Consider the following 12,043-nt stretch of genomic DNA (forward strand, 5'->3'; position numbering starts at 1 on the left):
GCAGTGCCTGGTGGCTTTTCAGGGTAACATGGCAGTGTGATCAGCCTCCATCTCAGCAAGGTGCCAGCCCAGGGCAGCTGGAGCAAGACAGAGGGACAGAGCAGCTGCCCTCACTCTGCACTAAGCCACACACGTTCTCTTGCTTTGCAGGACTCACTCTGTTCTCCCTGAGCACAGCAGAAATGCTGAGGGTTTATGACACCCAACAAAATCTGCAGTGACCATGGGGGGAAGTGTAAAAAAACCTGGAACTCCTAAACTTCATTCAACATCTCTGTTGCTTATCACTGGGAAAGCAAGTGCTGACAGCCTTTCTATGTTAGCAGAACCAGGACAGTCCCCACTGTTCCCTGACTGCACTTCAGCAGGGCTGGGCTGACTTAGCGAGAGCCCATGGGCAGAGGCCCTGCATTTGGTTGCACATTTGGCCAGCACCAAGCAGGGCTCCAGCCACAGTGCTGAAGAAAGTTCTCCTAGAAAAAGAAAAGGGCGTCTGTGTGTAACAGGGGAGGGTCTATGGGAGTTGGTTTGATTATTGTCAGAGGACTTTCCCCTGGCTTCTCACTGTCTTTTTTTTTTTTCTCATGACACTGCCCCATGCTCCGGAAAAGCAAATGTCCAATGGCAGCTCCATCACCCAGTTCCTCCTCCTGGCATTCACAGACACACGGGAGCTGCAGCTCTTGCACTTCTGGCTCTTCCTGGGCATCTACCTGGCTGCCCTCCTGGGCAACGGCCTCATCATCACCACCATAGCCTGTGACCAGCACCTGCACACCCCCATGTACTTCTTCCTGCTCAACCTCTCCCTCCTCGATCTGGGCTCCATCTCCACCACTGTGCCCAAGTCCATGGCCAACTCTCTGTGGGACACGTGCGCCATTTCCTACACAGGATGTGTTGCACAGCTATTTTTGTTTGTCTTTTCCATTTCAACAGAGTATTTTCTTCTCACGGTCATGGCCTATGACCGCCATGTTGCCATCTGCAAACCCCTGCACTACGGGACCTTCCTGGGCAGCAGAGCTTCTGTCCACATGGCAGCAGCTGCCTGGGCCACTGGGTTTCTCAATGCCCTGTTGCAAACGGCCAATACATTTTCACTGCCACTGTGCAAGGGCAATGCCCTGGACCAGTTCTTCTGTGAAATCCCCCAGATCCTCAAGCTCTCCTGCTCAGATGCCTACCTCAGGGAACTTGGGCTTCTTGCGGTTAGTATATTAGTAGCATTTCTGTGTTTCATTTACATCATGCTGTCCTATGTGCAAATCTTCAGGGCCGTGCTGAGGATCCCCTCTGAGCAGGGACGGCACAAAGCCTTTTCTACCTGCCTCCCTCACCTGGCTGTGGTCTCCCTGTTTGTCATCACTGCCATATTTGCCCACCTGAAGCCCCCCTCCATGTCTTCCCCGTCCCTGGATCTGGTGGTGTCTGTTCTGTACTCTTTGGTGCCTCCAGCAGTGAACCCCCTCATCTACAGCATGAGGAACCAGGAGCTCAAGGGTGCTCTGTGGAAACTAATTGCGGGATGCCTTTCAAAAAGAATGAACTACCCATCATCTTCTCTTTAACAGATAATAGTTTTAATGTAAGTCATTACAGGCCCAGACTTTTATCTGTGTGTGTGTTGGCGGTGTTTATTTTTTAATCAGTCATGATATTTTTGTCATTCCCTTTCTAATTCACTGTGTGCTTTTCCTTTTCAGACCACTAGCTGTGTAAATATGAGCCCATGTTCTCTGAATATTTAAACAAAATAAAGGGCTCTGCATTGAATTTTTTCTCTGAGATTCTCCCTCCAAGGCCTATTTTGAGCTGCAGGGACAGTTCCTGTGCATGGGTGGATGGGAAAAGAGTCCAGCCTGGCAGCCCTGCCAGGGAGCACCAGCGCTTGGCCTTCCAGAGCTGTTCTCGTTCCACTCCCACACTCTCCTTCTCATCCCTTGTGTTGGTGCAAGGCCTGAGTGCTCTGGCAGCCTGGTCACCGTCCTGCTGTGTGTGAGTCCTGTGAGCGCAGGCAGGGACAGGCAATGGGCACTGCTGTGACAGAGCTGGCCTCAGAGCAGCCTTTCCACGAGAAAGGTGAAAGGCCTAGGTCTTCATTCAAACTTTTTCTCAAAGAAATTCTGAGAAAGTGGCCTGAAGATCAAAACACCAGGGCACAGCTGAACAGTGTGTGTGTGCAGGGCTGGGCACACAGCAGTGTCCTCTCACAGCCAGGCCTCCTGCCAGAGACCTGCAGGACCAGCAGAGCAGGGTCTGGGCTGTGCCATGTGCACTGGACCCCCAATGCAATCTGCCCCAATCATCATGGACCAATCCCTCACAACCTCCATCTCCAGCACTGGCCTCTCACCCCAGTTCAGAGAGGTTCTTTCTCCCTCCATGGAAAGACACTGAATGAGTGGGTCAGAAGTCCATGTTTGCATTCTACAGATGAGATGTGAGTGTGAACGTCATGTACATGAGGTGAGATGAACCCAAGGGAGCGCAAATGCTGTCAGATATTCTGGGGGTACCATTTTGCGCCTGGGACACGGTAACCCTGGCTGTACAGACAGACTAGAGGACGAGATGCTGGAGAGCAGCTCTGCAGTGAGAGATCTGGGGTTTCTGGTCAACGGCATATTGAACATGAGCCACCAGTGTCCCTGGAGCCAAGAGGGACCCGTGTCCTGGTGCACCCAGCACAGCACGGCCAGCCGGGCAGGGAGGGGATTGTCCCGCTCTGCTCTGCGCTGGGGCGGCCTCACCTGGAGCATTCACTGTGTGCAGGGCTGGGGACACAGGATCAAAAGGAGATAAAGCTGCTGGAGAGTGTCCATAAGAGGCTACGAAGTCAGGGAAGGGTTTGGAGGGGACGGCATATGCGGAGCAGCTGAAGTCACTGGGTTTGTTCAGCCTGGAGGAGACTGAGATCTCTTGGCGGTCTACATCTTCCTCACAAGAGGAGCTGGAGGGGCAGGGACCGAACTCTTCTCCTTAGTGACCAATGACAGAACCTGAGGGAATGGCAGGAAGATGTGCCAGGGGAGGGTCAGTTGGACATGAGGAAAAGGTTCTTCACCCAGAGGTGCTGGACACTGGAACAGGCTCCCCAGGGAGGTGTCACGGCCCCAACCTGACAGTGTTCAAGAAGAGACTGGACAACGTCCTCAGACACACGGTGTGAACTGTGGGGTGTCCTGTGCAGGGACAGGAGTTGGAACCGATGATCCTTGTGTGTCTCTTCCAACTCAGTACATTCTATGATTCTATGATGCCTTCTATTTGGAATTTTCTTTTTCGTTATCATAGGTATAATTTTTATTACTGCATATTTTAATTTCAATTTTTTAAATGTCATTTTTAAATTTTTAGTCTATTTTTTTTTAATTCCAATTTTTAAATGGTTTTTAACTCAACGCACGAGTGTTCTCTACTGTTACCCTTCCGGTTCTCTCCCCCGTTCCGCTGCGGGGAGGGAGCGAGCGGCTGCGTGGGGCTCAGTTACCGGCTGGGGTTCAACACGACGGTCCTTTCTCCAGCCCTTGTTCCACCCCGTGGGCGTCAGGCTCAGGTCCCACACGATCCAATACGTCCTCACCAACCACCGCTCCCCTGCCCACCCTTTGCTGTCACACACACACAGTTGCCCTCAGCCCATGGGCCGCCCTGTGAAACGTCCATAAAATGTCACAGCTCCCCGTTGAGCTCATGGAGTCCGTGGCTTTGGGCTCCGTCTGTTCCGCGGCCACTCCGGACAGCACAGGTGTCTGTTCCGTGGGGTCACGGGCACCAAACCCAGCTCGGGTGGGAACCAAGAGGGTCCCCTCGTGTTCAGGGCCCAAAGCGCCACCTGCAGCATCTGCCCGTCCTTTTGAGTGCCCAGAGCCTCCTTCTTGGGGCCCAAATCCTCATGTTCGGGGTCCCAACGTGTCTTTTATCACCCACGGCCTCTGATCAGGGCCCACAGTTTCATGTTTGGGTGGAGCTTGTTGCCTGGCAACAACCGACAGGAAGTCTATGGGGAGTCAGGGGACCCAGGACAGCCAATGGCATTTGAGGAGGCGGGGCAAGTCATGTGATTGATATGTAGCCAGCCAATCCAGCTTTGAGGCCTGCAGGAAAGGTGGCGAGAGCTGACCGAGCTGGGCAGCGTTCAGGGGCGGGCCGTGCTGGCTGCACCAATCACAGCTGGCGGGAGTGCAGCACATGGATGATTGACAAGTGGTCTGACCCATCACTTGGTAGGGGGGGAAACGAGAAATCCCAGCCGGCCAATCACAGGAAACATTACCTCAGGGCAGGGCGGGCACTGTGGGGGGAGTGACCCCTAAGGCAGCCAATCAGATCCAGGATCACCTCAGGGGAGGAGACTGACAGCCCTCCCGCCCAATGGCGGCGCAGCCCAGGCTGAGGAGGCGGCGGCTCTGCGGGCGGCCAGGCTGAGCTTTGCCGTGGCGCCCGTGGAGCTGCCCCAAGGCTGAGCAGCCCCCGGCCCAGCCCTGGGGCCCTTTTTCCTGCAACTGGGGCCCTGGGGATGTTGTTGCTGCATCTGGCTCAGGTGTGCGTGGGCTGCTCTGGCCTTGTTCTCCTGGGCGGGGGGAAATGGTACCGAAAAGTCGGCAAAAAGGTTCTTTAACACGGTTTGAAAGTGGTAAAAGCAGCACTTTTGTTACAGCGCCGGACACTCGGAAGATTGCTGCTCTGATCAAGCGTGTGTGTGATTCTCACTTCTTGGTATTTCTTACATACACCTATTGCATATTCATGTGTTTCTCCTGCTTAGTTAATGCATCAAACATAAATTATTTCCATAACCCCGCCATAACTTTGCTGAAGTCCATCCTTGGTACTCGAGAGTCTTCATCAGGGTCTCTGGTGTCCCCGGTTTCTCCCCAGCTGCTGCCCCCCCGGTGTCGGCTTCTTGACCTGATTGCTTGATTGTGCATTTTCCCCTCTTGCTGTCTTTTTGTCCTTTTTTTTCTTTCCTTTCTGTTCTGTTCCCGGTCCCATCTTTTCTCACCATATCCCCCTGTCCAGCTGCTGCCCCTTCTTTCCTCTCTTTCTTGCTCTGTTTTTCCTCTCTCCATCTCTCTGTCCCACTGCCCACCACAGTTGTTTATTCCTTCAGTGCTGTCCCGCCCCCTGTTCCTTTGCCCTTTCTCTGTCACTCCATCCCAGTCCCGGTGTATTTTTAATTTGTTTTTTCATCTCAGTCCTGAACCATTACTACTTTTTTCTTCTTCCACCCCTTTGTCCTGCTCCCTGCCCCTGTCTTTGTCTCTCCTTCCCTTTGTTCTGCTGCCCATCTCATTTTCCCTTCCTGCTCCAGCTCTCTGTCCTGCTCCCTGCCCCTCTCATTCCCTCTCTGTTTCTCTGCCCTTCTCCCTGTCTGTCCCCCGCTCTGTTTTGCTGTCCTGCTCCCTCTGTAGTTTTTCCACTCTCTCTGTCACTCTCTCCTGCTCCCTGTCACTTTCATTTCTCACTCCATCTCTGTCCTGCAGCCCAAAGCTGCTTTTTGGTCTCCATCTCTGCCCTGCTGCCCAGCCCAGGCCTTTTTACCTCTATCCGTGCCCTGCTGCCTGTCTCTTCTTTTTGTCTTTCCCTTTGTGCTGTCCCCCTGACCCTTTTTCCTCTGTCTGTGTTGCCCTGTCCTGCTCCCTGTCTTTCTGTTTCTCTGACCATCCTTGTCCTTCTCCCTTTCCTTCTTTCTTTCTCACCCTGTCCCATGTCCCTCTTCATCTCTTTTTTTCTCTTCTATCTTTCTCCCTGTTCCTGCTGATTGTTTTTCCATGTATATCCTGTTCCCTGCCCCTTTTATCCTCTCACTGTCCCTCTGTCCTGCTGCCTGTCCCCATCTTTTCTGTCTTTATTCTTGCCCCGCTGCCTGTCCCATTGCTTCTGGCAATCGACCCCTGTCCAGCTGGCTCTGCCTTTTATTTTTTGTCTCTTCCTCTTTGCTGCTTCTCAGCCCTCCTTTCCTCTTCCTCCAGCTCACTGTGGGTTTTCTCCCTTTGTCAGTCTCTTCATCCCCATCTGACCTTTGCTTTCTTTCTCAGTCGCTTTGTTCTGCTCTCTCTCCTTCCTTTTCTCCATCTGTACATCCCCCCTCCCTGTCCCTGTCTTTCTCTACCCAACTTTCCTTCTTCTCCTTCCCATCCCCTTGTCCCTCTGTCCTGCTCCTCCACCCTCCTCTTTCTTCCTCCCTGTCTCATTGTGGCTCCTCGTCGCTATTTCTCTTGATCTCTTCATCTCTCCAGCCTTTTCCCTGTGTGTTTCTTTCTCTCTGGGCTCCTCTCTCTTCTCTCTTGTCTGATTTGTCTCTTTCTAGTCCCCTGTCCTTCTCCCCAGCAGCTCCAACTGAATGACCAGGTGTCGCTGTGCTCTGGTATTTGCTGAGCACTGCCCTGGGGAAGATCTGTGTCTGTAGGGCTGGGGATCATTTAGGAGCTGGTCTCCTCCTGCAGACGGCAGAGCCGGGTGTAGTTGTCGCAGAGGCTGTTCTCAGCTGCTGCTCTGTGCAGCTTGGGGAAAGAGCCGGCTGGGGACCTTCTTTTGAAGGAAGGTTTCTTGTTCTCACTGCTCCTCAGGACTCTGCACAGGAGCCGTGTTGGGGTCTGCAGGGACTGGTGGGACCTGCTGTGATTCCTTGTGAATGTGAACTGAACTTGTCCTGATGTCCTCCAATGAAATCAGACTGACTGTGGACGGGGCAGGTGGTCTGTGATCAGGGCTGTGGACTTGCATGGCGCTGCTTTCATGAATGTTTTCTGGTCACGCCACTTCAAAGCCCTTCCATTTCCTGGAAATTTTAAGATGGCATTTCTTATTCTGAGGTTCAGACTGGAGTTGGACTTAATGTTGAGTGGCTGATATAATGGGCTCCATAAAATAAGAACAAGAATCTTGCTTTTTTGTGGTGTTTTTTTTTTTTTCTCACACCATCTGAACTTCAGTAAGCAAGAGGAAGAGTGGTTGACAGAGTCTGTTTTCTGAGAGTAACATGTTCCTGTACCTTTCCAGTCTTTCTATGGCGAAGGATTTCTGCCCTTGCAGAGAGGACTGCAAAACCCGCTGCTGTCAGGTTGGACTTTGCCTCCCAACGTGGCGCAGCCTCTTCCATTGTAACATCACCCACTGCCGTTGATGTCACAAAGCAGCATCAGCGCTGAGGTCGGCACAGCAGGGTATAAAACCAGGGGTCTTCCTGCACGTTTGTCACTCTCGATCTTGACGGAACAGAGATCGCAGAGTTTTTGGTTCACTCGTGAGCGAGTCAGATGCTTGTTACCTGCACCTCAGCAGGTACCAAGAGGCAGACTGAAAGGGTTGAAGTTCTGAACGGGTATGTTTGAAAAATCCTCCTCCCCTTTGCCCAGGTGTGTTTTCAACCTCATCAGCTGGGGTGGGTGGAGGGTGGACAGGAGAGGAACACGAGGGCAGCCTGAGAGCTCGCTCTGGAGCTGGTGGAAGGCAGCAGCTGCCTTTCAGCCTCTTCATGACCACAGGGGCAAGGCCCAGAAAGCCTTTGATCTCTGCAGAATGAGGGACAGGTCTATTTTGGATCGCATGGAGGGAGTCCCAAGCAGTGGCCCCGATACAGCCTGCCGTAGGGGCACAGGCTGAACCTTCTCTTGAGAGGGTGGAAAAGAGGATCAGCACAAGTGCCCATCGGGTGGTGGGCAGGAGAAACAGCGTTCATCATGTGCCTTCCATTTCCAAAGAATACCTGTCCAGCCCAACAGACGGGAAGTGTGGCCACAGCTCTTGTTGCAACTCCTGCTCTTAGTCCAGAGTCAATCTTGAGCCCTTCATCCCTAACGAAACAATCGCTGCCATGACAAATCCCCCACTGGTGCAGCTGGTGACAACCCCAGCAGTGACTCGAGCTGGTGCAGGACCAAGCCAACGCACACGCCAGGAACGCCAGGCTCAAGGGCTGCAGTCCCTGCTGCTGCTCTCCAGTCTGCTGCTGATCTGCACGGGATCCGCCAGCTTCACCAGCCTTTTCCTCCTTGTTGCTCTGCAGGAAGATGAAGGCACTGAAGGCAAAAATCCTGGTGCTGCTTCTGGGCTTGTTCTCTCTCGGTGAGTCTCTGCAGAGCTCCAACCTGAGGACGGTGCTTTAGGATGAACTCAGGGCTCCATCCTGCCCTGGTCCGCTTCCCCCGCTGTGACCAGAGGAGCTCAGCTGAGAGCAGAAAGTCCCCGACAGAGCTGTGCCAGTCCCTGCTCCAGCGGGATGGGTGTGGGGGTGAGGAAGGGGTGACTTGCCTTCCCCAGGAGGGCTAAGCCAGTTCTCTTCAGCCGAGGGAGAGGCCGTGGCTGAGCTCTCCTGCCCCAGGGGGATGAAAATCTTCTGCAGGACAAGGAGCACAGTCCAGGGCAGGGAACGTCCATCTCTTGCGGAGCCCGTACGCCATGATGGCCACTGTCAAAGACAATAAGAGGAGAGAAAACAATGGCACTTGAGAGAGACACAGAAAGTGGAGTGGGCAGCCCGAGGCACAACCCAGCCTTAGACCAAGTTCTAAGCTCTGGTGTGTGTCTGACAGGTGTTTTCCATGTGGGACGACTCGGCGCCTTATCACTCTGGAGCACTGCAGTGGAATTAGGAGACCTGATTGAAACTCAACCCCTGCCAGACCAGCTCCGTAAGCTCCAGGAACAGCTTTACAATCTGCGCTGGAGCGCAAAGGATGTGGCTGAGCGGGCTCTCCATGAAGGTGTGAAGTTGGGAAGGCTCCCAGGCTTTACCGGACGGGTAAGGGCACAAGGCAGAAGGATCTCCTCAGGGGTTTTATCCTCCCTCCGGCACGTATCCTACTCCATTCCCTGTCACAGCCAACAGGCTGGTGCTGCTGGAACAAGTGCTGTCATGGCCACGCTTCCTTGCCTGTCTGTGCTGCCTGGCCTGGGGCCTCTCCATGGGAAAAGCCCCTTCCCGCAGCTCCAGCATTCAGAGCACTGGAGTGAGCAGCCCCCCCTTTCTGATCCCGTCAAGCACAGCAGAGAAAACCTGGGAGGCTTCCAGGCAATTTGGGTGTTCCTTCCATCTGATATGGGCCTTGTCCCCATGCACCTTGACTGGCCTTGCAAGGGAGCTGCTTGCCCCCTTCCTTTTCCTTCCAACAGGCGCTTTCCTTTGTGTTCCTTCCCAGGCGGTTCAGGAGATCATCAGTGAAGCCCTGGAGAAGCTGGAAGAAATGCAGGTTCCAATGCCTGATTACGCCCTAAAATCAGCAGGTACCGTGACACTGTACAAACAAACCAGTTCCAAAGCGCTTCCTGTCCAGATTGACAAGATGGGCATTGGAACGTGCCCAGGGGTAGGAGAGAAGGGGCGAGAAGTCAAGGGTCACCTTGTGCCCTACAAGTGCCCCCACTGACAGAGTCTGTAATGGGCCAGACTCCATGGGAAGCACAGAAAGCCTGTTTCACGTTCTTGTCTTTTTCCACGGCCCCAGGACTCCCTGCTGTGTGTCCTGGAGGGGTCATTCCAGTAAGAAAGAGGGGAACCCACTGTAGGACATGGATGACAACTGAGAAGCTTTTTCAAGTCAACAGTGCAATATTGCTCCCAACACTGCCTGATGATTTTGCTCATGTTTTAATTTCCAGGGGCTGCTGTCATTCATTCAAGGACTTCTCCATCCCTCCGGAATGACAAAGCCAAAGTCTTCCTGTACTCCATGCCGGTGATGGATTACATGAGGTCCCCTGAGCTTGTTCTTGAGGTAGGAGCACCAAGAAGCAGGAAAACAGAGGTCAGGAGGATGAACCACACACGCTGCTCTAGAGTTGCCTTTTTCCCTGTCTTTGCTCCTCGAAGCTTCTTCTCCTGCCTCCTTCTCGCATGGACCTGCTCTCCTCCTGTGTCTCCCTGCTGAGTATTTCCTGTCCCAGAGAGCCCCAGGTTCTCAGTGGGAGCTTCTACCAGGCCAGGCTGCTCCTGCAGTCTGTGTCTGCCCAGTCGCTGTGCAAACTGTCAGCGCGGCACAGAAGGAGAAGGGCAGAGGTGCCTGCAGAGCTCTGGGAGAGGGCCAGGGCAACCTTCTCCATGTCAATGTAGTTTCTTCTTCTTTGTTCAGCCAGAAAATCATCCTGGAAGCTGCTGGCCCTTCCCAGGAAGTCAAGGACAGGTCTTCATCAAGCTGTCTGTGCCAGTGATTCCCAGAGCAGTCACCATGGACCATGTCTCAGGGACAGCATTCCATGGAGAAAGTGTCTCTGGAGCTCCAAAGGACTTTGCTGTCTATGTAAGTGATTTCTCTGGAGTGGGGAGCAGGGGGTTGCACAGCATTTCTAAGCAGGGGGTGAAGGTGGTTCTGAGAGTGGAGTGGCCTGAAGGTTCCTCCTGGCTCTCAGAACAAACAGGCTCGTTGGAGTCGCTCCCTTCCCATTGTATTCCTCTTTTATTCAATGGACCACTCAAAAGGAAGCTTCTGGGGCAAGAGGCTACTCCAGGAGCCATAGGGAAAAGGAGCTGAACAGTGCATGGTCCTAGACCTTGTTGGCTTCCAATGCCAGTGGGATTTGTGATCCTCAGGTTATCTCCCTCTCACTGGGAGCGTCTGCTCCTTTTCTGACCGGCAGCTTGGACTCGTTGAATAGGCAAGTGTGCCGTGCTGCCCACCTGCAGCTTCTCATCTTTTCCTTGTGCTCATGGTCCTTGGACTACGTAGCCGAAATAACGCTGTACTTCCCCGACTGAAGTTCAGTCTTGCCATGGTGCATCAGACGCTCTTGTTTCCTCCACCTCTATCCTTCTGTAGGGCTTCAAGGAAGAACATGATGAGCAAGGAACATTCCTGGGACAGTTCACCTTCCTGGCAGCGCTGAATCCCAGTCAGACCTTCCAGCTGAAGGTATGGGGACAAAGAGGGGGAGAACTGTAGGAGAGGAGGCGAAATGTGGCTGGATGGGGAGAGGCTTCCCTGCCAAAGGGCTACAGGCAGCCCTGTCCTTGAACGTGTGCCATGCTGGCCTTTCTTCTGATTTAACTTCCTGGTGGCACATGGCTGGACTGCCGCTCTTCCTCTCTTTCATTTTGGGTTTAAACTTCAGCACTTAGAAGTGCCACAGTTGAAACTAGAATCAGCTTGACTGTCTGGACCCCTGGTGCACACAAGAGGCCACATCCCGTAGGATGCACGACTGCTGGTCTGCCAGTTAAAGACCAGAAATACTGGGCTTCCTGAGGATTCTGTTGGTGCTGGCAGTGAGCAGTGACAGGGAGGCCATTCTGTTTCCTTGGCTTTCTAGAGAAGGCAATGAGCTATTTTCCTGACACCACCACTGGGTCTTCTGACTGTGGAAGCCTGTGCCCCAAAGCAGGCGAGAGCTTTCCAGTGTATTTGCTGAGGCATCTGGGTGCTGCTTCTTCCTTTGCTAGTTCTCATGGCCCAATGAGGTAGAGCAGGATAAGAACATCTTGCCCACGACAGGTCCAAAGCCCTCGCGGGGCAGCTGGAAGGAAGCTGTTGAACGAGGCCATCGCTGCGGCACTTCTGTCAGTGGTCACGTACCAGAGAGGAAAAGGCGACTCATTTCTTCTTGTCGTTTCAGAACGAGCTCCCTGGGGTCGTGAATTACATCCAGCTGCAAGTGCTGAGCAACTGGGGCCACCCGGACCACACCTGCCTGTATCGGTTCAGGGTGCACGGTGATCCGACCAAAGACGGGGGAGAGGGGCCAGTTTCATCTACCAATAAATTCCATTAATGTTCACCAAGTCGAGTTCCAGTCTGCTTTGCCTGTGATGCTGACTGGTCCTCCCTGAGCCAACTGCAGCTCCCCGTCCTTCTCTGAACCCATCAGCTTATGGGAGACTTCAGGAGTCCACAGCAAGATTTTCCTTATTAGGGAAAACAGGAAAACTCAGTCACAAATCTGCAGAAAGCCTGACATCCACATGCTTGCTGCCTCCACAGGAACTTCAGCAAGGCCCTGCCTGTACACCAAAGATTAAATTAATGGACAGTTTTCCTGTGCAGGAAGCAACTAAGGATCAATGGAACCATCTGTTGTTACCTGTTTTCACAAGAGGCCGATGCTG

General features: G+C 53.3%; 1 protein-coding gene across 1 annotated transcript; it reads left to right on the forward strand.

Moving 5' to 3' along the window:
* Positions 1 to 614: 614 nt before the first annotated feature.
* On the forward strand, positions 615 to 1,571 carry LOC135999826 (olfactory receptor 14A16-like). The gene has a single exon (XM_065653401.1). It carries the CDS (start codon positions 615 to 617, stop codon positions 1,569 to 1,571), a length of 957 nt encoding a protein of 318 aa, XP_065509473.1.
* The last annotated feature ends 10,472 nt before the right edge of the window (positions 1,572 to 12,043 follow it).

The sequence above is a fragment of the Caloenas nicobarica genome, chromosome 30 (assembly GCF_036013445.1).
Source record: "Caloenas nicobarica isolate bCalNic1 chromosome 30, bCalNic1.hap1, whole genome shotgun sequence".
Classification (NCBI taxonomy): domain Eukaryota; kingdom Metazoa; phylum Chordata; class Aves; order Columbiformes; family Columbidae; genus Caloenas; species Caloenas nicobarica.